The following is a 19,857-nucleotide window of genomic DNA, read 5'->3' on the forward strand; positions in this document are numbered from 1 at the left end:
GGTACAAGGGGGTGGCCACTGGTGGGTGCCCATGCCCCAGTGCATGGCTCGGCACCCACGCTTTCAATCAGTGCTGCTTCAGGGTCAATTCTCCAAACAGAAAAAGTCCTCTACCTAACAAATGCACCAGGCAGTTAGCTTGGCCAGGCTGTTCCTGAGGGATTCCTGAGGGAGCTACCCGGTCTACCTCCTTCCCATGCCTGGTGCCCAGTCCAGGCTTGTACGACTCCAAGCAGTATCTGGGCTCTTCCCCCACTGTCTGGCCCTGGCAGACACTGCTCACAGTGTAATGGCAGGCTGCTCACCGGCAGCGTACCCTGGTCTCTTCAGACTGAGGCAATATCCTCAGCTGCGTATTTCAAAGGCCCGAGAGACCACTCTGTGGCGTTTGCTGTTGGCTGTGGGATGGCACGGCACTCCAATGTCTATCTGCTAAGAGACCAGAGCAGGGCACTGGCTCTGCACTGCAGCTTTAGACTGGCCTTTCACGGTCTGCTTCTCTACCAGAGACTAAATCGATGTTCTGGGGCTGGAGAGGTGGTTCAGGGGTTGGAAGCACTGGCTGCTCTTCCAGAGGACCTGGGTTCAATTCCCGGCACCCACCTGGCAGCTCACAGCTGTCTATAACTCCCGTGCCAGGAGATCTGACACTTACACACGAATGCACATAAAGTAAAATTAAATAAATTGATGTGTTCATCGGCTCTCTGAAGCCGTTCAGGGACTGGGCGTACCCACCTCTCGCTTGGACTTCTGGGAAGACCTTTCAAGGATGTCGTCACTGGACAGGTCTGAGTCCTCTGAGAAACTCAGCTGGCGTCGGAGCTGCAGATCTGTAGGGTGAGAAGAGGTCAGGTGAAGACAGCAGCCAGTGCCTCACGAAATCATGCTGCAGGAAGTCAGACGCCCCTCCTACACAAGGAGACACGGGCTTGTCCCCAAAGGCGATGGGCCAACACCAAACATGTCACTCTAGACACCTGCTCAAGACCCCTTGGCAAGACCCTGCTCCACTCAAAATCAGGCGCACGTTTGGAAGGCAGGGTACCAACAGGAATCTACCCTATCTGGTTTTCACATTGGCGTTAACATTATTCCGTGCAGTGGATCAGGCTGAGAGCGAACGGCCTGTTCTCCTTCTTAAGAACCCTTGCAGGAGCAGCACAGGAAAGTGCATCTTTTGTAAACCGAATGACTGGGGAGGTACTCCCCATGCCTGTCCTGTGTGCATCCCTTGGCCATGCATACCTGTTCTCACGATCGGAGATGCCCTGCGCTGGCCAGAGTCCACTGTGGCACCGCTGGACGGGGTACTGGAGCAGGACTTCTCATCACTCTTCTTCTTTTTGTCCTTCTTGTATCCAGAAAAGACTGACTTCCACAGGGACTTGGGCTTAGCAGCCCCTTCCTCCGGGAGGCCTGGGCTGGGTTTCTCTGGGGGTCGGCCTTCTCCTTTGGGTTTCTTCTCTTTCTTGTTCCTGCGCGGGGAGAAGAGGGATGACCTCTTTTTGCTCTTCCCACTAGAGCCCTCAGACGAGGTGACAGAGCCATCAGGGCCTCCTGAGTCTGATGGAGGGGAGAGGATCTCCTCACTAGTAGCTTCATGCTTCAGAGTGGGCTCCTGGGAGGCTCGGAGGCCTGAGCGCTTGGTGGACTCTAGTTCCTTGCCCTGGGATGGCGCTGTGCGGGACCTGGAGGCTGCCATCTCCATGGCCTGCATCCTGCTCAGCTGCTTGGCCATGGCATCTCGAAGTGCTTGGCTCTTCACCGACTTCTCCCGGGCTCGCATGCGCTCCTCAGCCAGCTCCTTGGCTTCTGCGGAGACCAGAGGCAGTCCCCTTTTCTGTGGCTGCACATCTCGATCCGGGGGAGGGAGCCGCCCATTCTCCTTGGCCAGGAGCTTCTCTGACCGGGACCAGCAGGAAGGGGGTGTGAAGAACTTCTCCTGCAGACTGGAGTCCTCAGTCTTATCATCGTAAGTGTCCTCCACATCATCAGCAAAGGGGATCTCATCCACACTCTCCACAAAGGACTTCCGAACCTCCTCTCTGGGGGGCTGGGTTGGCTCCCTTGGGGGCCGCATGAATGGGGCAGGAGGGGGAGGGGGGATAATCGAGGCCTCCCTGTGCTCAAAAGTCTGATGGGGTTTCCTTCGCAGGGTTGCAGGCTCCTCGTTGGGAGGTGGGGGTGGGGGTGGGCTAGAAGGCGGAGTGAGCATGGTGGAGTCCGAGGTGTTGAAGCTCTGGCTGCCCAAGGTCTTCATGTTGGAGGAGCTGCCATGCAGGCCCAGGCCGGAGCTGCTGGAGAGGTCCCTGCGCTCCTCCTGGTTGCTCCTCAGCTCCCGGTCCGAGGGCGACTTTGGGGTGAGCAGTGGGGGCTGGTCACCAGCTGACTTTGGCAGGCCCAACCTTTTAGGAACAGATGGAGGTTTCAGAAGGCAGAGACCCTCTTCCTGAGGGGACTTGTCAACTGAGTAGGACTTTAGGGATATTGGCTTCAAGGCAGGGGAGGGGAGGCTGGGCTCTGACCCCTTGCTCCGGTCCACAGGAGTCAGGCCCAGGCTGCGGCGGATCTCGGCGCTCTTCATCCAGAACTCCTCTACCAGATCACTCCGCTTCAGGGCCTCCTCCACAGCCAGGGGGCCACTTAGTCTGTCTTTGGGGTCTCCTTGGCTCTTCACAGGGAGTGGGGTCAGGGGCGTGGATGTTTTGGCTGGAACCGGCTGGAAGCGTATGGGGGACTCGGTGGGCGATGGTATGGAGGCGTCCGAGGAAGGCTGAGGTTGGGAACAGATGGGGAGCTGGGCGGAGGGAGGTGTCGGAGGGGCCAGCAGAGACTCTGGCTGTAAGCTGGTGGGCGAGGTAGGCGTCCTGGCTTCTGGCAGGGCCACAGGCTGTGATCGGATGGGCGAGGGTGCAGTTTTCTGATCTGTGGGGGCTTCAGCTTTGGGCTTTTCTCTGGGGAGCAGAGGCACAGGGAGGAGGCGCTCCTCGGGGGACTGCGTCTTGGTGGCGACAGAGACAAGAGGGGCCTGGGCCCCCTACACAGAAAGAAGAGAACAGCGGTCAGCACCGGCCCTCAGGGAGCCTCTCTCAAGGGGCCTACACTGACTGAGGTAAAATCCTCCCCATCCTTTCGGCTAGTCTTCAAAGAACTGCAGGGGGAGCGTCCTCATTTTCTACGCCACTTGTTAACATTTCAAAACCTCTCCACTTGGCTTGGACAGCCTGAGCTTTCAGGGTTGGCTCATCTCACACATGACCTTGGTTCTTGGTCCACTCACATGAATACTGGCCAAGGACACTAATGAATGTGGCTTTCATCACAACCCACAATAACCAGAGCTCTGGGGTCCCCGAGGGATAACACGGGGCTAATGTATGAGAGGACTTAAAGTCATTACTGAGTACTGTTCTCCTCTCCAGCCACGCTGTCCCTCCGAGGGACCGTGGAGATGCACACAGACCCTCTCCAGCCACGCTGTCCCTCCGAGGGACCGTGAGATGCACACACAGACCCTCTCCAGCCACGCTGTCCCTCCGAGGGACCGTGAGATGCACACACAGACCCTCTCCAGCCACGCTGTCCCTCCGAGGGACTGTGAGATGCACACACAGACTCTCTCCAGCCACGCTGTCCCTCCGAGGGACCGTGGAGATGCACACAGACCCTCTCCAGCCACACTGTCCCTCCGAGGGACCGTGAGATGCACACACAGACCCTCTCCAGCCACGCTGTCCCTCCGAGGGACCGTGAGATGCACACACAGACCCTCTCCAGCCACGCTGTCCCTCCGAGGGACCGTGAGATGCACACACAGACCCTCTCCAGCCACGCTGTCCCTCCGAGGGACCGTGAGATGCACACACAGACCCTCTCCAGCCACGCTGTCCCTCCGAGGGACCGTGAGATGCACACACAGACCCTCTCCAGGCACGCTGTCCCTCCGAGGGACTGTGAGATGCACACACAGACTCTCTCCAGCCACGCTGTCCCTCCGAGGGACCGTGAGATGCACACACAGACCCTCTCCAGCCATGCTGTCCCTCCAAGGAACTGTGAGACACACACGGACCCTTACAATACCCAAACCAGTGCTTCTCACTTCTCAGGTCAATTACCGGACTGCGCTATGCTGCCTGGAGCCCCAGAGGCCAAGGCCTGCGCTTTGATTTCTTCCTGGTCTGCCCTGCACATGGTACTTCCCAGACTAAAAACCTCAGACATTAGCATGACACATTCATGCGTCATTCTCTAAAGTGGTTCTGACGATCTAGAGACATGTTTTTTATTTAAATAGTTACACATTTATTTTAACATACAGAAAAAAACATAACCGTTATAAACCTCTATCGATGCATAAATATCATTGCATCAACTTAAAAATAAGCTTGTCAAATATTAAAAACACAAAAAACTTGCCCATCCATAAGGACTGAGGTAGCGCCTGAAGCCTTTGCCTCGTCAGCAGCCTTACCTAGCAATCACATATTTAGAAGTTCACAAAACGAGGTGGCTACAGGGCTGCTCTACCTCTCTTTGTGGAGCCCACACCTAGGACGGAGCCACGTCTCCTCAAGGTCTCAAGGTCCCACGGACCGCCCGGTCCCCAGCGCTACTTACCTCTGCCCCGGGGCTGTGGGCTGGGGAGAACAGAACATCTTGTTTCTGAGGTGACTGGCTGGGGCTGGAGACTTGGGGAGGACCTGAAAAGGAGGGACACGGTGTTTATAATAGGAATGAAGTCCCTTCCTCTCCACATATACGAGGAGAAGGGAGCAGCCAGATCCATGGAGGGTCTCACACGACAGCCAGCCCCTTGCTGAGGCCGGAGAAGAGGGACTCAGACAGGCTGAGCACGCACTGTGTTCCAAAAGAAAACAAAGAAATCAAGGGAAGGGACTCAAGGAAGGCGCTGCCCGTCCCCTCCCTGCATGGTCCGTGGTAGCTGGCACTCTGGTCATTATGTGGGGTGGCTGCGAGCTGAGTTTCGAGCTTTGCGATGTCTTTATTCTTCCCAGGCTCCCAAACAACCCAAGGGAAGGGGCCATTGGCTGCGGCTGTCTGTCGAGATCTGTGGTCTCAGACAGGCAAGAACCAGAACAGGGACGGCTGGGGCCCCTGGCCGCCCACAGGGCTAGGCACAACAGGCTCTATTCTGAAGGCCTCAAGTGGGGTGACCAGCATGCCCCCGCGGCCTCTGGCATTCTGGGAGTGGTTCCTCCTGCCCCTACCTCTCTCCTCTGGCTTTGGTGTAGCAGGCGGCTTCTCCTCCTCGTTCTCTGACACTCTCAGCTCCAGCTCGGCTTTCACCTTGGCCTGACGCTGTAAGCGGAGTTCGGTTTCGGCGTCGGAAGGGATGTCGTCAGACCAGTGCTGATCTGGGGGAGGTAGGCGAGATACAAACTGTTACACAGTTTGAGCCCTGGCCCTGTTCCTTTTCTGTGTCCTGCTTCCTTAGAGGATTGCTCCAGGGGTGTTCCACTGTGGCACGAGGTCTAAACCAGACGCGGCAGCCCCTGAAAACCCAGCCTCTCACCTGAGACAAATCTGACACAGCAAAGCATCCATCCTGCCTTCTGAGTGTGGGGTTTGTGGAACCCCATGGTGCTTTTGCTTTTGGTGTGTGTGTGTGTGTGTGTGTGTGTGTGTGTGTGTGTGTGTGTGTGTGTGTCTGCCTGTCCTCACCTGTGTGAAGGCCAGCAGTTGACCCTGGGTGGCTTCCAATGCTCTTCACCTTATCTTTTTGAGACAAGGCCGCATTAAACCTGGAGCTTGCCTTTCAGCTTAACTGGTTGGCCTGTGAGCCCCTGAGGTCGGCCTTCTCTATCCCCACCCTCCTCCCTGCCGGGGCATGTGTTTACAATGGTGTCAGGTAGCTGAACCAGGCAGTCCTGTCTGTGCGGCAGGCAGCCATCTCCCCAACCCATTTGTCTACTTGTAAAACACAGTGACCCCGACACCAGAGGCTGCGACAGAAGGCCAACAACAACCACCGAAACCCTTTTGGGGGTGCCCGGGGGCTCATTTCCCCTTTTCTTTCTCCAGAGTTGCCCCCAACCCAGCTGCCCCCCTAAACTTTTGCTGTGAAGTATCTTCTGTGAGTTCCACCCACGCTGGTCCTGTTCCCCATGTGTAACAGGAGGTCACAGGGGTACAGAAGGGAGGCTGGGCCCCGTACCATCCAGCTCAGCACCAGTGTCTCCAGGGTCCCCATCCTCTGCAGCCTCCCCTTCCGTCTCGGCGGGCTCAGAGTCCGCGTCCTCTTCTAGGTCATTCTCATCCAGAGGGGCTGGAAAGCAGAGACATTCACGGACAGGAAGAAAAGGGCGGACAGACAAATAACTGTGCAGGGCGCGAGACGGCAGTGATGCACAGGCCACGCGGGGAAGGCCGGCCCCTGGACAGACATGGAGTGTGCTCTGTAAGCAGCGTGGGTACCACGGCCACTTCTCCACTCTAGCAGGGCCAAGTGGAAGCAGAAGGCAGCTGCTGGCCTGGAGGCATCACCTTTTCCTCCAAGGCTGCTGCTACGAGATCCTCAAGTCAGTCATAATCAAGGGATGCTATGGGGCCCCAGGCAGCTTCTACTAGTACTTATGTACCAGGCCCAGTGCCGGCCACTTCATGTGTCATGAGGTAGTGACTCCTCATTTGGGGGCAGCCAGAGGGTCCTCATGGCCACCTCTGAGTGACAAACCTTAGTTCTGAGTGTCAAATGACGCACAGTGGGCTCTGCCCTTCAGTTGCACTGGTACAGGTATAGGTGGATGCTTTTCTTGAGCTAACTTAGAGGAGTTTGCTAAAGCAAGACGGTGGACCTAAGGGGATATGTAAAGCTCTCTTTCTGGACTCAAGAACGGCTCTGCAGGGCTGCAAAATAAACTAAGACTCTCCTCCACTTCCTCTACAGAGGCAGACAGCCTCGGAGCCTTACAGCACCTGGCCCTAGCCTGTGCCCGCAGAGGATCTGCAGCCAGCGCAGGGGAGAGCAGGAGGAGGACAGAGGCTCCGCCTGGGGATGCTGTCAGCCTGAGGGCAATGCTTTTGATTGACATGGAGAAAGGCATCAGAGCGCATCTCCATCTTCTCAAAGCTGAGCTGACTGGGGAGAGGTCAGGCCAACCCACCGGCTCTGTCCTAAGTCAGCACGGGCCACTGAGCTCAGGTGATGACAAAACTTGAGAAGGGGGCTCCCTTAGGGGGTGACACTGGGGGACCGTGGGTAAGAAGCGTCACCTTGAGGATTCTGGGAGCGCTGCATTTCCTGACGTAGGAGGAGGCAGTTCTGTAAGTTCTGGTTTAATTCCCTACATTGTACACTTTTTCTGTATACTTTCTTTTAACATGTAATTCATAAGATGACGATAGTTCAAATCTATGAAGAACTTTTTATGTTTGTTTGTTTTGTTTTAAAACAGGGTCTCACTATGTAGTTCTGGCCGGCTTGGAACTTGCTATGTTGACCAGGCTGGCCTTGAACTCAGAGATCTGCCTGCTTCTGCCTCCTGAGTGCTGGGACTAAAGGCGTGCGCCACCGTGCCTAGATGAACTTTTTCAAACTTCAACTGGAGAACTATGGCAAACAAGTCTGGAGAAGGGCGACAGCCTGGGTTTAGGAAGCGGTGGCTGCTGAACAGTTAACCTCACCTCCTGCTCCTTCTGAGACACTAGAGCCATCCAGGAGTGGATGGGCCACCAACGCCAAGGCACGCTCGGACGGTGACACATTTGCTGAGGTAAACACTGGGGAGAAGCGGCTCAAGGATTCCCACAGGTCTAAAACCTTCAAGTGGCCATGCTGCTTTGGGCCACTCATGAGGATGGTCACCAGAGAATGTGTGAACGTGATTTTGGAGACACAAACACCCACTGAACAACACCCTGGGCCCCACTTTGTACTCGGATGGCGAGTCTGTCACTGCACTCTGCCATGTCGGGGGGGGGGGGGGGGGGGAGGCCTCTGGAAACCGAATCTGGGCCCATTCCAGAGGGCCTTTGTGTACAACGTGCTTGCTTGAGTGCCTGGCACTGAGGTGGTAACCACATTCTCTCCGGCAAGAAAGCTGGATGCGGCACAAAGGAGACCTGGTTCCCCAGGCTGGCCCAGCCTGCACCCAGCCTGCCCTGGTCCTGGTCTCGTGGTCCTTCCCAGTTTTCCTACTAAGAAACGTCTGCTGTAGAGTCGGAAGGGTGCGGATCCTACACTCCTCGGAATACCTTGAAAGAAATGATGACCACACACAACAAAAGCAATCACTCAGAGGGCTATTGCGCGGCAGTGGCGGCGGCGGCAGCGGCAGCGGATGCGGATGTGTGAGGGGACACAGCTGGAGCGTTGGAACTGGAGGATGGAATTCTGGTTAAGATGGAGCGCTGTGCTGGAAGCGGCCACACGAGTGAGGAGCCACACACTACGGAAGCTGCTGTGAGTGGCCATGTATTTCAGCTGCCTGCCAGGACAACCTCTCTGCTCAGTCTCGCCGTTCCTCCTTCCTCTAGCTCAGAGGGTGATAACTCAGGCTTAGCCACGCTGGACTCCGAGTCCTCCTCACCTGTGGACCCCCCCCCCCCACCACATATGTCTACTTTCAGCTGCTTGGGAGGACAATGGGGACAGGTCCACAAGCATCGTCCCTACTGGTCCTAGAAGTGACTGCCAGGATACTGGTTCTCAATTGGGGGGGGGGGAAGGAGGGGTGCTATCTCCTTTTGGGGGGTACCTGGTGTTAGGCGGAGAGTGCTCATCACTGAGAGCAGAAGACCATGTGATACCCCGCAGTGGGAAGGGCTGTCCTAACCCAAAAACCAGGCACCCCTCTCCTCGAGAAACAGGTTTCTAGTGAAATAAAGGACAACTGAGGCCCCTCAGGTCACCTTTGGCCTGCGTACCGAGTGAGACGCTTAGTTTAGTGTGGGAACCCAGCTCAGGGACCACCTGGCAGTATCTCGCACAGCTCAGCAGTGCCCACAGTCTCTCCTCTTAGGCAACCGTTCCGTGAATTCCCGTTTTGGCTGCTCCTCTGACACACTGGTGGGGTTATCTGATTTCACTCCACCATCTACTGCTACCCAGGCTCGTTTCTACAGGTTTAAAACTTCAGCAGAAAAAGCTTCCTTTCACAAAAAAAAAAAAAAAGCCAGTCGGTGACAGTGCACGCCTCAATCCCAGCACTTGGGAGGCAGAGGCAGCGGATCTCTGAGTTCGAGGCCAGCCTGGTCTTCAGAGGAAGTTCCAGGACAGCCAGAGATACACAGAGAAACCCTGTTTCGAAAAACCAAAAACTAACCAAACAACAACAACAAAAGCTTCCTTTCACCTTGGCTTTCCTAGCTAACTGCTAATGGTAATTTTTAAAAGGCGTGACTCCATCCTGTCTCCACTGTGGGTCTCCAGTCTGCCTGGGGATGGGGGACGCACTTCCGGTCCATGCATACGGGCTGTCTGACTAAGCATGCACGAGCCCCGCCCACTGGCTCTGCCCTCGCATGCACCAGCGACAGGAGCTGAGTCCTAGAGTTAAGATGCCAGCGGAGCTGCCTAGAGAAAGAGGTTACAATGAACGGGGTGGGGGTGTCACATATCACCAGACTACCTCCGGAGACCGTCTCCAGCCAGGCCTGTACTGCTGCACGGCGTACTGAGGGAAGGCCGGTCACTGAATTTAAAACAGATGATAAATACAGAGTTAAATACTGGTAGGTTCTCGGCAGGGAGAGCTGAAGTCGGTCCTAAAACTCAAAACAGAGGATGAGAAACCAAGACATCGTACGGCAGAGGGCCATCCGGAACTGACACAGGGTGTGTATGTGTGTGGTCTGATGGTAGCCCATGTGACGGGTATTTGGGACAAGGAGAGAAGACAGACGGAACTCCAGAGAGGTCAGCTCTGGCTAGGACAGCTGAGTTGTCCTTGTTCCCATCTTGCGGTTCATCTTGATGTCCTAGAGGATTGAAACATCACACGAAGGCCCAAGTGTTCCCATGGACCATAGTGATCTTCTATAGACTCAGAGCCTTACAGGACAGGTGGCCCTGGGTGGCACCACCTGAGCCAGAAATGGTGATGCCACCACCGGTCCCTACGTGGAAGAAAGATGGCCAAAGAGAACGACATCTAGCCACCATGCCTCTAAACGGGCTTTGCTTTCTTTTTATTGCTACTGCCTAGAAGAAGCCAGAGGCTAGACATGGTGGTGCCAGCCATTCTGGAGGCTGAGGCAGGAGGATCTCGAGTTCAAGGCCAGCCTGGCTAGCTTGGTGAGACTGTCCAAAAAAATAATAAATAAATAAATAAATAAATAAATAAGGAAAGAAAGAAAGAAAGAAAGAAAGAAAGAAAGAAAGAAAGAAAGAAAGAAAAAGAAAGAAAGAAAGAAAGAAAGGGGGGGGGTCGGCGAGGGCCAGGTACAGCGGTGCACATCTTTAATCCTAGCACTTAGAAGGCAGAAAAGGGTGTGTCTCTGTGAATCTGAGGCCAGCCTGGTCTACACCGCAAATTCCAGGCCAGCCAGGGATACAGAGTAAGAACCTGTTTCAAACAAATAAACAAACAAACAAACAAACAAACAAACCAAACAAGAAAGAAGCCAGAATAAAACATTTTCACCTCAGTGGGAAACACAGACCCCCTTCACCTAGAACTTGGAGTTGAACATGGCACAGAGACCCCAGGGGTCCCCCCATGCACCTCTCTTTACTTTCACTTCTAAATACGCCCCCTTCTCTGGTCCTGACATGCACTCACGCGACACCCACTCTGCCAACACACTCTGGAGAGGGCTGAGAATGTCCTGCGGAGAAGCACAGGACAGCAAGGTCTAGGGTCTTCTAAGTCAGGCTCACTTTTCTATTTCGCATCAGGAGAGAGGGCCGGCAACCTCATAACTCACGGAGAGCTTTATGTATCTTCGAATGAGAGCCAAGGACAGTGGTCCCCCAGCACTGGGCCTCTGCGGCCGTGGGAGGGTCAGGAATGGGTGCTCTGGATGCACCCCGGACTCTGGGGCTCAAAGCAGTTACCTCTAGAAGTGGAGGACTCAGAGGTTGGGAGCATCCTCTCCTCCGCCTCTCTCTCACGGATGTGTGTCCAGTGCACATCAGCCTGGATCGCCAAGGGATCCGCTGCGGTTATGATCTGCTGCAGCCTGTTGGTCCCGGCTAGGATGCCAGGTCCCCAGGGAGGAGAGGACAGGGAGGACAGAGGGAAAGTGGACAGTGAAGGGAAGGAGGGGATGAGACACCACAGGAAAGGAGAGAAAGAATTACAGTGTTTGCCAGGACCAGTTTGAATCAGAAAGAGGTACACACACACACACACACACACACACACTCGTTCTATTAATACGGTTTGATTTAGTCATTTTGGGCTTCACATACACTTCTTAGTTCAGTGAGATCCACACACTCCACCTCCAAATGCAGAAGGAATTTTCCCCTTTCATCATGGAATGAATCTTAGGCCCACACTGCCCAGGGTGGAACGGGACAAATGACCCTCAGCTTTAAGACCACCACGGCAGGGGCTCAAGGACTCAGCTGTTAGCTAGCAGAGCGGAGCTCAAGAGCACCCTTCTTGGCCATCACAGGAGGTGAGGATGGTGCCACTCTGCCTGGAGCCAGCCAACTAACCAGGACAGATATGTGCATTGCCGGGACTTTAGCTTTTACCCTCTGCGGTAAAGCTGATGCTGGAGAGAAAATGTCCTTTGGCCAGAGACCACATGCGGCATGCTGGCACCGGGGCACGGACCTGGGGCAGGTGGTCAGCATTGGAGGGTGGGGATGGCCGCTAGGAGAGGAAGCAGAGATCTGTCCTTCGAAGTCCTGAACTCCAGCATTCGGGCAGAAGTGAGGCCAATACCCCTGCCCTACTGTGGGGAAGGCCCCACCTGAAGCCCTTCCGAGCCCTCTGGGCATGAGATCAGCACTTACCAGGGCTCCCTCATGTGCTCTCGCTGGCAGAGCCCGGGCAATTCACATGCAGCCCTTACCCGGCAGGACCCCTCATTAGTGCTTGGATCATGCCACACAGTAGGGTTAAGAGAAAGGGACAGCCAGTAACTAAGGAGCACGGGGGTGGGTACTGAGGCAGGGAATCCAAGCTATTCAGGCAGCAAGAGCAGGTGCCACCGATGTGAAGGACGCTGGGGCTTCTGTGAGAAGCCAGCGTCCACCTGGGAGTATACGCTCCCTGTCCCCGACACCCTTAACTGGATACTGTCACTACCAGGACAACTCTAACAAAGGAGTGAGGACGTGACTTGGCACAAGCGGAGTCTCCGATGGGGACAGTCAATTGTACAGTGACGTAGAGTTGGCCCCCAGACTCTTACTGGTCTCCAGAGACTCACAGCCCGTCCCCAAAGACAGTCTGCCCAGACGGTGCTGGCGAGGGCTGCTTCACGGCAAACTCACCGACCGCTTAGGTGTGCCAGGACCAGGGAGGGTGAGACAGAGGAAAAGGCCGGTCCTCTGGTCCTTTCTTTGGCTTCTAAGCAACAGAGGAAAGAGTGGAGCCTTTTCTCTGGGTACAGGCCTGCCTTCAGCCAACACATGCAGCCTTGTGGTGTGTGTGTGTGTGTGTGTGTGTGTGTGTGTGTGTGTGTGTGTGTGTGTGTGTGTTGGGGAGGCATCAGCAACATGGAGACCCTGGGGTGAGACTGGAGAGCTGTGGCCGGGCAGTGAGGTTTAACTGGATAAAGGGAACTCAGAGCAAAAGCTGCGGGGACAGAGGTGGGGCCCCATTCCACAGACCCTGTTTCCGGTCCTCTGGGAATCTGATGACTCATGTGCTATTCTGTGCTCTGTCCGTGGAGGACATCGGGGCCAGGTGACCAGCTAGGCATGCCCAAAGCCTTTGAGAGCAGCTTTACGAAAGAGACCTTGCCATGTGGGACCTGCTCTTGGAGGTGCATTTTAGATGGCTGCTTGGGAGCCGGGGTGGAGATGGGCAGGGGCAAAGCGGGTACCTTCACTTGTACCCATTTCTTCTTCTTTTGAGAGATGCTGGAGCCACTGGCCTTGCAGTTGTTCTCTGTCCCAGGGGCAATACTCCCCTTCTACAGCAGGGGGAGCCAGACACCCATGGACAGCACCAAGAGTCCCACAGGGGGACAAGAGGAGAAGGGAATGGAGGGAGGAAAGAGAACAGAGAGCAGAGTTATCCCAGCTGCACGCTAGAGTGTCCTGCCACTGTCCACACAGGCATCCAGGTGTGCTGCCCCAAAGAGGCAAGGCAGGCTGGGGACAAAGGAACACCCAGGGCTTGGCTGAATGAACTGTGAACTTCCCAGCCCGGGAAGTCAAGTTTTCACGAAGGGAAGGAGCGCCAACTCTCCCAGAGTTGTGCTGGGACTAAAAGCTGCTAGGTATTCATCATCACCACGTAGAGATAATGGCATCTCAAATGATTCGAACAGAGTACCCTTCCCTGTGGGAGCCGTGAAGGGGATGGGACTCACTCTGATGAGCGTGAGCACACAGAAACTCGCCAGCATGGCGAGGCAGACATGACGGAACAGAAAAACCATGCTCTGGCTAGTCCAGTCGCTTTCCAGCACATTCCTTCTTCATGTCTCATGAAACTGAGTGCATCTGCCTAGAACCCACGTTGGCCTTCAGAGGAGTCAGTGCAGGAGGATGAGAGATGATGCTCTCTAGGGAAGATGCCTAAACATCACCAAGTGTCCCACTGAGCCCGAGAACACCGGGACGGTCCTGGGCAGCGAGCACACAGAATCCAAGGACAGGCAGAGCTGACTGGGAGGCAATGTTGAAAACCGAGAGCTAATTCTCTGTGTCCACGCTGTCAGGAATTTAACCCCTCACTCTGACGCAGGGCTGGAAGAACAAGTGCTTGTCCCTCCCTTTGGCCCTGGGTCCCCGGGGAAGTGAGCAAAGCTCTCCTTGGGGAGTCAGATCTCCACAGTCCTGGCTCCTCCTCCACAGTCCTGGCTCCTTCCTTACCCTTACACGGGCCCTCTGCAGCCAGGGAAAGAGGGACGCTCTCTACCCAGCCAAGTTCCTTCTGTCTCTAGGCCACAGCCAGATAGGAGGTGGAAGAGAAAAATCTCGAGCTCAATGCAAGAGGAGTTTTAGAAGCAACTGGAATGGCTGGAAACTCAAAAACTGAACACTTTCTTCAGGCCCCGACAGTTACTGACTATGTGACTGGAGCCAGTCTAGTGTGCACCTAAGATCACAGCGGCCTGCTCTCCAGCACCACAGGTGGCGTCTCAAAGGAGCTAACTTGGTCTTATAAAGTTCTCTGCATGAAACTGAAGGGGATAAAAGACATAAATGAAAAACAGAAGCCACTTAATTTGGACACAGTCCTCAGATGAGCCCTGTCTCCCACTCCCAGTTAAAAATATGAATGTAGACAGGGGACATTTTTCTCAGTCTGCCAGACACTGCATCCTACCTAAGGTCTGGAAGAAGTGAGGGCCAGAAAACCTCAGGTCCTGAGGGTAGCATCCAGACTCTAATGTCCACGGTACCTCTTACACTCACACCAGAAACACAGCCAAGGGGATAGGAGGGGGATGAGGTCAGGACTAGAGACGCTTCTGACCTTCACTGGACTCCTCCTCTTCCTCTTCGTCATATTCTTCCTCCTCCTCTTCCTCTTCATATTCCTCTTCTTCCTCCTCTTCCTCAGGCTCGAAGTTCTTGGAGGCCTCTAGCTCCTCTTCACTTCTTCCCTTCAGAAGGGCATGAATCCTTACTGCCTCCTTCCAGGGAACCCCGCCCAGATCAGAGGTGGGGAGCTGATCGTCCTCATCCTCCTCCTCTTCCTCCTCCTCCATCTCCGACTCGGAACTGCTGAGGAGAAGTAACCACAGAGCCTGAGTGAAGGGATGGCAGCATGTGGAGAGGAGGGTTCAAAGCCGCTGTCACAAGCAGCAGTTCCCAATAAAGCAAGGAAGAGGAAGCGGGCCAGGCTGGTACCCTTCTCCAGCCAGGGAAGAAACAGGAAGGACCGCACTAATGGAGCAGGATGACAGACCCACCCAAGGAGCAACCTGGCTCGTGGGGCACTGTGGCTACTCATGGCACACCAAAATCGGAGAGAAGGTCCTTGCTTGCCATTGTTTGGCTGGAGAACTCAATTAGACTCTATGCACGTTGGCTGGAAGATTCCAGTGAGAACCATGGGTGGGTAGAGATGGGGGAGAAGACCCAAGAGGCTGAACTGGCAGTCAGAAGTCTGTGTGTGTGTGTGTGTGTGTGTGTGTGTGTGTGTGTGTGCGCGCGCGCGCGCGTGTGCGCGCGCGCGCGTGAGTGCTGGGACCGAGGACAAGGCAGCAGATCCAGTTCTCTGTGTTCAAGGTGAAACCCCTCTATGGAGGATGCCACACAGGTGAAGGGCAGCGAAGGGCCCCCACCCAGCAGGTACAGCAGGGACCGTACCAAAGGCCCCCGCTCCTGAGGCCACCCCCATTCTCCTCTGTTCCCGTCACAGCACGAGGCCAGCTCAGCTTGGGCTGAAAGCAGTACTACATTCAACAACTTCTGTAAAGACAAAATTCGCTCCCCAGAGCCCCTTTGTACGCAGGAACCCAAGCCACGCTGGAACGCAGGCAATGGTGCTTGCTCACTTCCAGAGCTCTGTCCGATGGGGGGGGTCTAGGGTGACAGCTGGTCACACTCACTCTGAATATAGGGACCGGCCACACTAGGAAAAAAGCCAAAAGACTTTTCCCCCCCCCAGGGGAAAGGGGGATTTTAGGTTGACCTGAAGACTAGATCGACCCCATGGACTATCAAAAATTACTATGTACATAATGGAGTCCCAATAAAAACTCCAAAGTCCCAGGTCTGAGTGAATGGGACATCACAGGTAGAAACAGGACAGGAATGCTGTCCCTGCTCCACAGGGGCAGGACAACAGCAGCTCCGACTCTGAGAGCTTCCTGGACTCTCCGTGAGGAAGTCTTTCCCCACACTGTGAACAGGCCCTGGCCACGAACATGACAGCTTCCAGAAAGTTCTGAGTCCCTCTCAAGCAGCTGAGCGAGCCTCCTGGTGCTTGTGAGGAGAACGCACCCCCTCTTGTCTGCTGGCTGACGTCTCTCCTGCAGGCTGCGTACACCCCCTCCCCTCTGCCTCTGTTCCACCTAGCTGGTCATTATGACCCTTCCTCCCACTGTAACAGGCCCTGGCCACGAGCACGACAGCTTCTAGAAAGTTCTGAGTCCTTCTCAAGTGGCTGAGCTTCATGGAGCTGTGGTCCCCAGCAGGTAGGCCATGTGATGCCTGCCTAACAGGCAAATGTCACTATTCTTACACTGTTTATTCACTTCCACAATCACTCACCCATTCATTCATGAATTCTTTTTTTTTTTTTTCCCCCTTGAGACGGGTCCCATTATATAGTCCGGGCTGACCTGAATTCTCAGTCCTCTTGAGTGATGGGGTTATAGGTGTGTACGGCCATGTATCACTTAAAGAACATTCTGAGACCTGCCAGAGCTCAGCCAATGGACACACTCACTCAGCTGAAGTAGACTGAGTCTTCGTGCACTGTACTTACTCACTGACTACTGGAAATGGCAAAGGTGACCCAGGAAAGCCCACACATACCATAAGGTGTGTGTTGGGGGGTGGTGTGGAAGAGATCCAGGGGGAGGTGGTTTAAAGTGTAAACATCTGGCCAGGTGTGGTGGTGCATGCCTGTAATGCTGGAACTTGGGAAGCAGAGGTGAGGGTCAGTGCATGCTGGAGGCTAGCCCGGTTTACACAAGTTCCAGGCCAGCCAGGGCTACAGAGCAAGACCATGACTGAAAAAACAAACAAACACCAACCACAAGGAAAGAGGGGAAATAAAAGGACAGGGTGGAAAGTGTGGCACCTGACTTCTGAACATTTCCCACCGTTATTTCTACTGCTCATGTTTCTCCGCTGACGTGTTTTCACTAGCTTACTTTCTCGTGAATGACATGGGCTGTGCGTGCCACTCACCGCTGCTCACATCTGGAGTAAGGACGAGGAGACGTCTGCACTCATCCTCGATTTCCTGTCCCTCCACCAGGGCCCAGTGTGCCTTGTCTAGACAGGCGGGGGGGGGGGGGGGGGGGGGGGCGCCTGGCTGCTCAAGGGCGGGGCGGGGCCGAGTTCGGCCTGACCTCACTCGCGTCTTGTTATTAGGATGGCCGCACCGGGCGTAATTCGGGTGATGAGTACATCTCGCTGTGATGATGACTACGAAGCCCGTGATGGCTATTAGTGCCACTCCAGATAGTTTTACGACAGCGCCGGGGTTGTGAGAGCATGACAGCAGGGGCGGAAAGGTCAGGCCTCACTTTCCTCTGCCAGCCGTGAGCATATTGCTCCTGCAAAGCAGCCTCCCTGACTGCAGAGAGGACAGAGAGAAACCCGCTGGAGCTAGCTACCTCTATCAGAGGACCTCAGGGCCACTGTGAGGGCTGCCCAGCTCTTACATCACACAAGACTCAGGGTGTCAACCCAAACCCAGGGCCTCGTGCATGCCTGGTAAGTACTGCACACTGAGCCACACCCTCAGCCTCAAGGCTCGCTTTAGATCCCCCTGTTGACCCAGGCACCTGAACCTCAGGTCTTAGCCTGCTGAAGCTGGAGTACCCACAGCTGAGCATGCCTGACGAAGACAGAAGGGAGTCAGGACTTCAGCAGTGTGCCCAGGCTCTTCGGTCCTTCCCCGAACCCAACAGTGGGATTCAGTGCCAGCAGCTGTCCGGGTGCTGTCCCCCACGAATCTGGTCCAGTCACATGGCTCTGAGATGGATCTTATGATTCTAGGTCAAGTTCCCTAGGGTCTCCCTCCTCTCTTCCTCCTTCTCTTTCCTTCTTCTGGACCTCATGTGGTACACAGGCTGACCTCAAATTGCTATGCAGCAAGGATGACCTCGACCTTCCCATCCTTCCGCCTCCACCTCCCAAGTACCAGGGTACAGGAGCACAAAACCACATGCTCCTGTGCTGGGGATTCAATCCAGGGCTCCCTGTATGTTAGGCGAGCACTCCACGGACTGAACTACATCCTCAGCTCCTTCCCATTGTGACTGGAGGGAAACAGGAAACAAATGGCTTTGACTCAGGGTAAGCTGCTAGTCAGCGGTTCCAGTCTGCTCCGCCGCACCCCTGGGTCTCAGTGACCCTGACAACACTCTGCTGCCAGGCAGGGGGCTAGAGAAGGCGCACATTGTTCTCTACATTCACCCCCTGGAAATCGCGCATGCGTATCAGCCAGGGCTGGCATTCCTTACTGCCTCTGCTGGAAAAGGGGCTGAAGCCGGAAGAAAGGGGCAGACAGGGATTCCTGTTCATTCACGGTCTGCTTGGAGAGTGGCTTCTCCTCTTGTTGCTCTGCTGGTGACATCAACCTTGGGGAGTCCCTCGAAATTCTGACTGTCTAATTTGCAAAAGTCACTTGTATGTTCCAGGGGCTCACTGACTTCATTTTTTAGATTTATCCATTTCTTATGTGTATGAATGTTTTGCATGTCTGTGCACCACATACATGCCTGGTGCCTTCAGAGATCAGAAAAGGGTGTCAGATCCCGTGGAACTGGAGTTACAGAAGGCTGTGAGCCACCATGTGGGTGCTGGGAATCGAACTTGGGTCCTCTGCAAGAGCAACAAGTGCTCTCAACCAATGAGTCATCTCTCCAGCCTCTGAGTATTCTTCAGAGGTAATGGAGAGCACACAATAGCTGGGCTGTACACTGGCCACCTTCCTAAACCATAGGGTCAGTTCTCCCTGACCCACCCTCCCCAAAACACACACACACACACACACACACACACACACACACACACACACACACTAAAGTGCCTCCTGGAGACTTCCACAAGTCTGCAAGGAGAACTTAGAAAGCTGATGAGGCCTTGTCACGGGTCTGCGACACAGTTTAGGACTTGCGGGCACCATGTGAACTAAACCATAGAGGTGATTATGAAAATCTCCCAGGATGTCTGCTGACCCTGCAGACCTCAGACACCCTGGAAACCGGTTTCCAAAGCTTGTCTCCTGATACCAGCCTTATTGTTAAAAGGAAGGTTCTCAGGCAGGGAGATCAAGAGTTCGAGGCCAACTTGGGTTACATGAGAAGGAAGAATGAATGAATGAATGAATGAATGAATGAATGAATGAATGAATGAGTGAGTGAATTTCCCAGAACAGTAGAATGGCCCCTCAGCCCAGCTACCTGCTACATAGGTAGCTATGATACAGCGATGCAGATGAGCAGTGCCCAGGGCAGGGTAAGCTTGAGCCAATCAGGTTCTGGCTCTTCACCCACCTGGTGATGGCAACCACCTGCATCCCTGGAGTACTCCACTAGAGAGGGTTGCTGCGCTGTAATGGATGTGTGAGTAGTGACAGTTACTGCTGACACCAGCCTGGTGACACCGAGTACCTGGCATTCATTCATGTAATTGTTCATGATAAACTCAGGACACACAATGGCCTTTTCAGATGGGGAAACTGAGGCACACGTGATAAGTGATTTGCCAGCAGTCAGTGGGTGGTAGAGCTGGACTTGAAGTATATAGGTCTGATTCCACAGCCATGGAATCTCTCTGAATTGGGGGAGAACAAGCTCCTGGGCTGGACCGGAAAATTCACTCATGCATGCACATATGCATTCATGCATTCATTCATTCATCCATTCTTCCTTTTCATGTAACCCAAGTTGGCCTTGAACTCTTGATCTCCTTGCCTCTGGGATTACAGGCATGTACCACTATGCCCAGCTTGGACAAGATGATTTTTTTTTTTTTTTTCGAGACAGGGTTTCTCTGTGTAGCTTTGCGCCTTTCCTGGAACTTACTCTGTAGCTCAGGCTGGCCTTGAACTCACAGAGATCCGCCTG

General features: G+C 54.6%; 1 protein-coding gene across 26 annotated transcripts in view; it reads right to left on the minus strand.

Annotated features, from left to right (window-relative positions):
- Positions 1-19,857, minus strand: part of Mical3 (microtubule associated monooxygenase, calponin and LIM domain containing 3) — a 209,638-nt gene that overhangs the window by 23,401 nt on the left and 166,380 nt on the right. For 14 of the 26 annotated variants that reach the window (XM_076567844.1, XM_076567846.1, XM_076567863.1 and 11 more), the window contains 9 exons: positions 14,577-14,827; positions 12,973-13,062; positions 11,024-11,161; positions 9,597-9,659; positions 6,182-6,292; positions 5,235-5,381; positions 4,624-4,706; positions 1,249-3,040; positions 739-833 (listed from right to left, as the gene is read on the minus strand). In XM_076567844.1, the coding sequence (XP_076423959.1) occupies positions 739-833; positions 1,249-3,040; positions 4,624-4,706; positions 5,235-5,381; positions 6,182-6,292; positions 9,597-9,659; positions 11,024-11,161; positions 12,973-13,062; positions 14,577-14,827 (2,770 nt within the window). The remainder of the gene's footprint in view (positions 1-738; positions 834-1,248; positions 3,041-4,623; positions 4,707-5,234; positions 5,382-6,181; positions 6,293-9,596; positions 9,660-11,023; positions 11,162-12,972; positions 13,063-14,576; positions 14,828-19,857) is intronic. The other 12 variants (XM_076567866.1, XM_076567865.1, XM_076567862.1 and 9 more) reach the window with 7 other exon arrangements.

This window comes from Peromyscus maniculatus, chromosome 3 (assembly GCF_049852395.1).
Source record: "Peromyscus maniculatus bairdii isolate BWxNUB_F1_BW_parent chromosome 3, HU_Pman_BW_mat_3.1, whole genome shotgun sequence".
In the NCBI taxonomy this organism is placed as follows: Eukaryota; Metazoa; Chordata; class Mammalia; order Rodentia; family Cricetidae; genus Peromyscus; species Peromyscus maniculatus.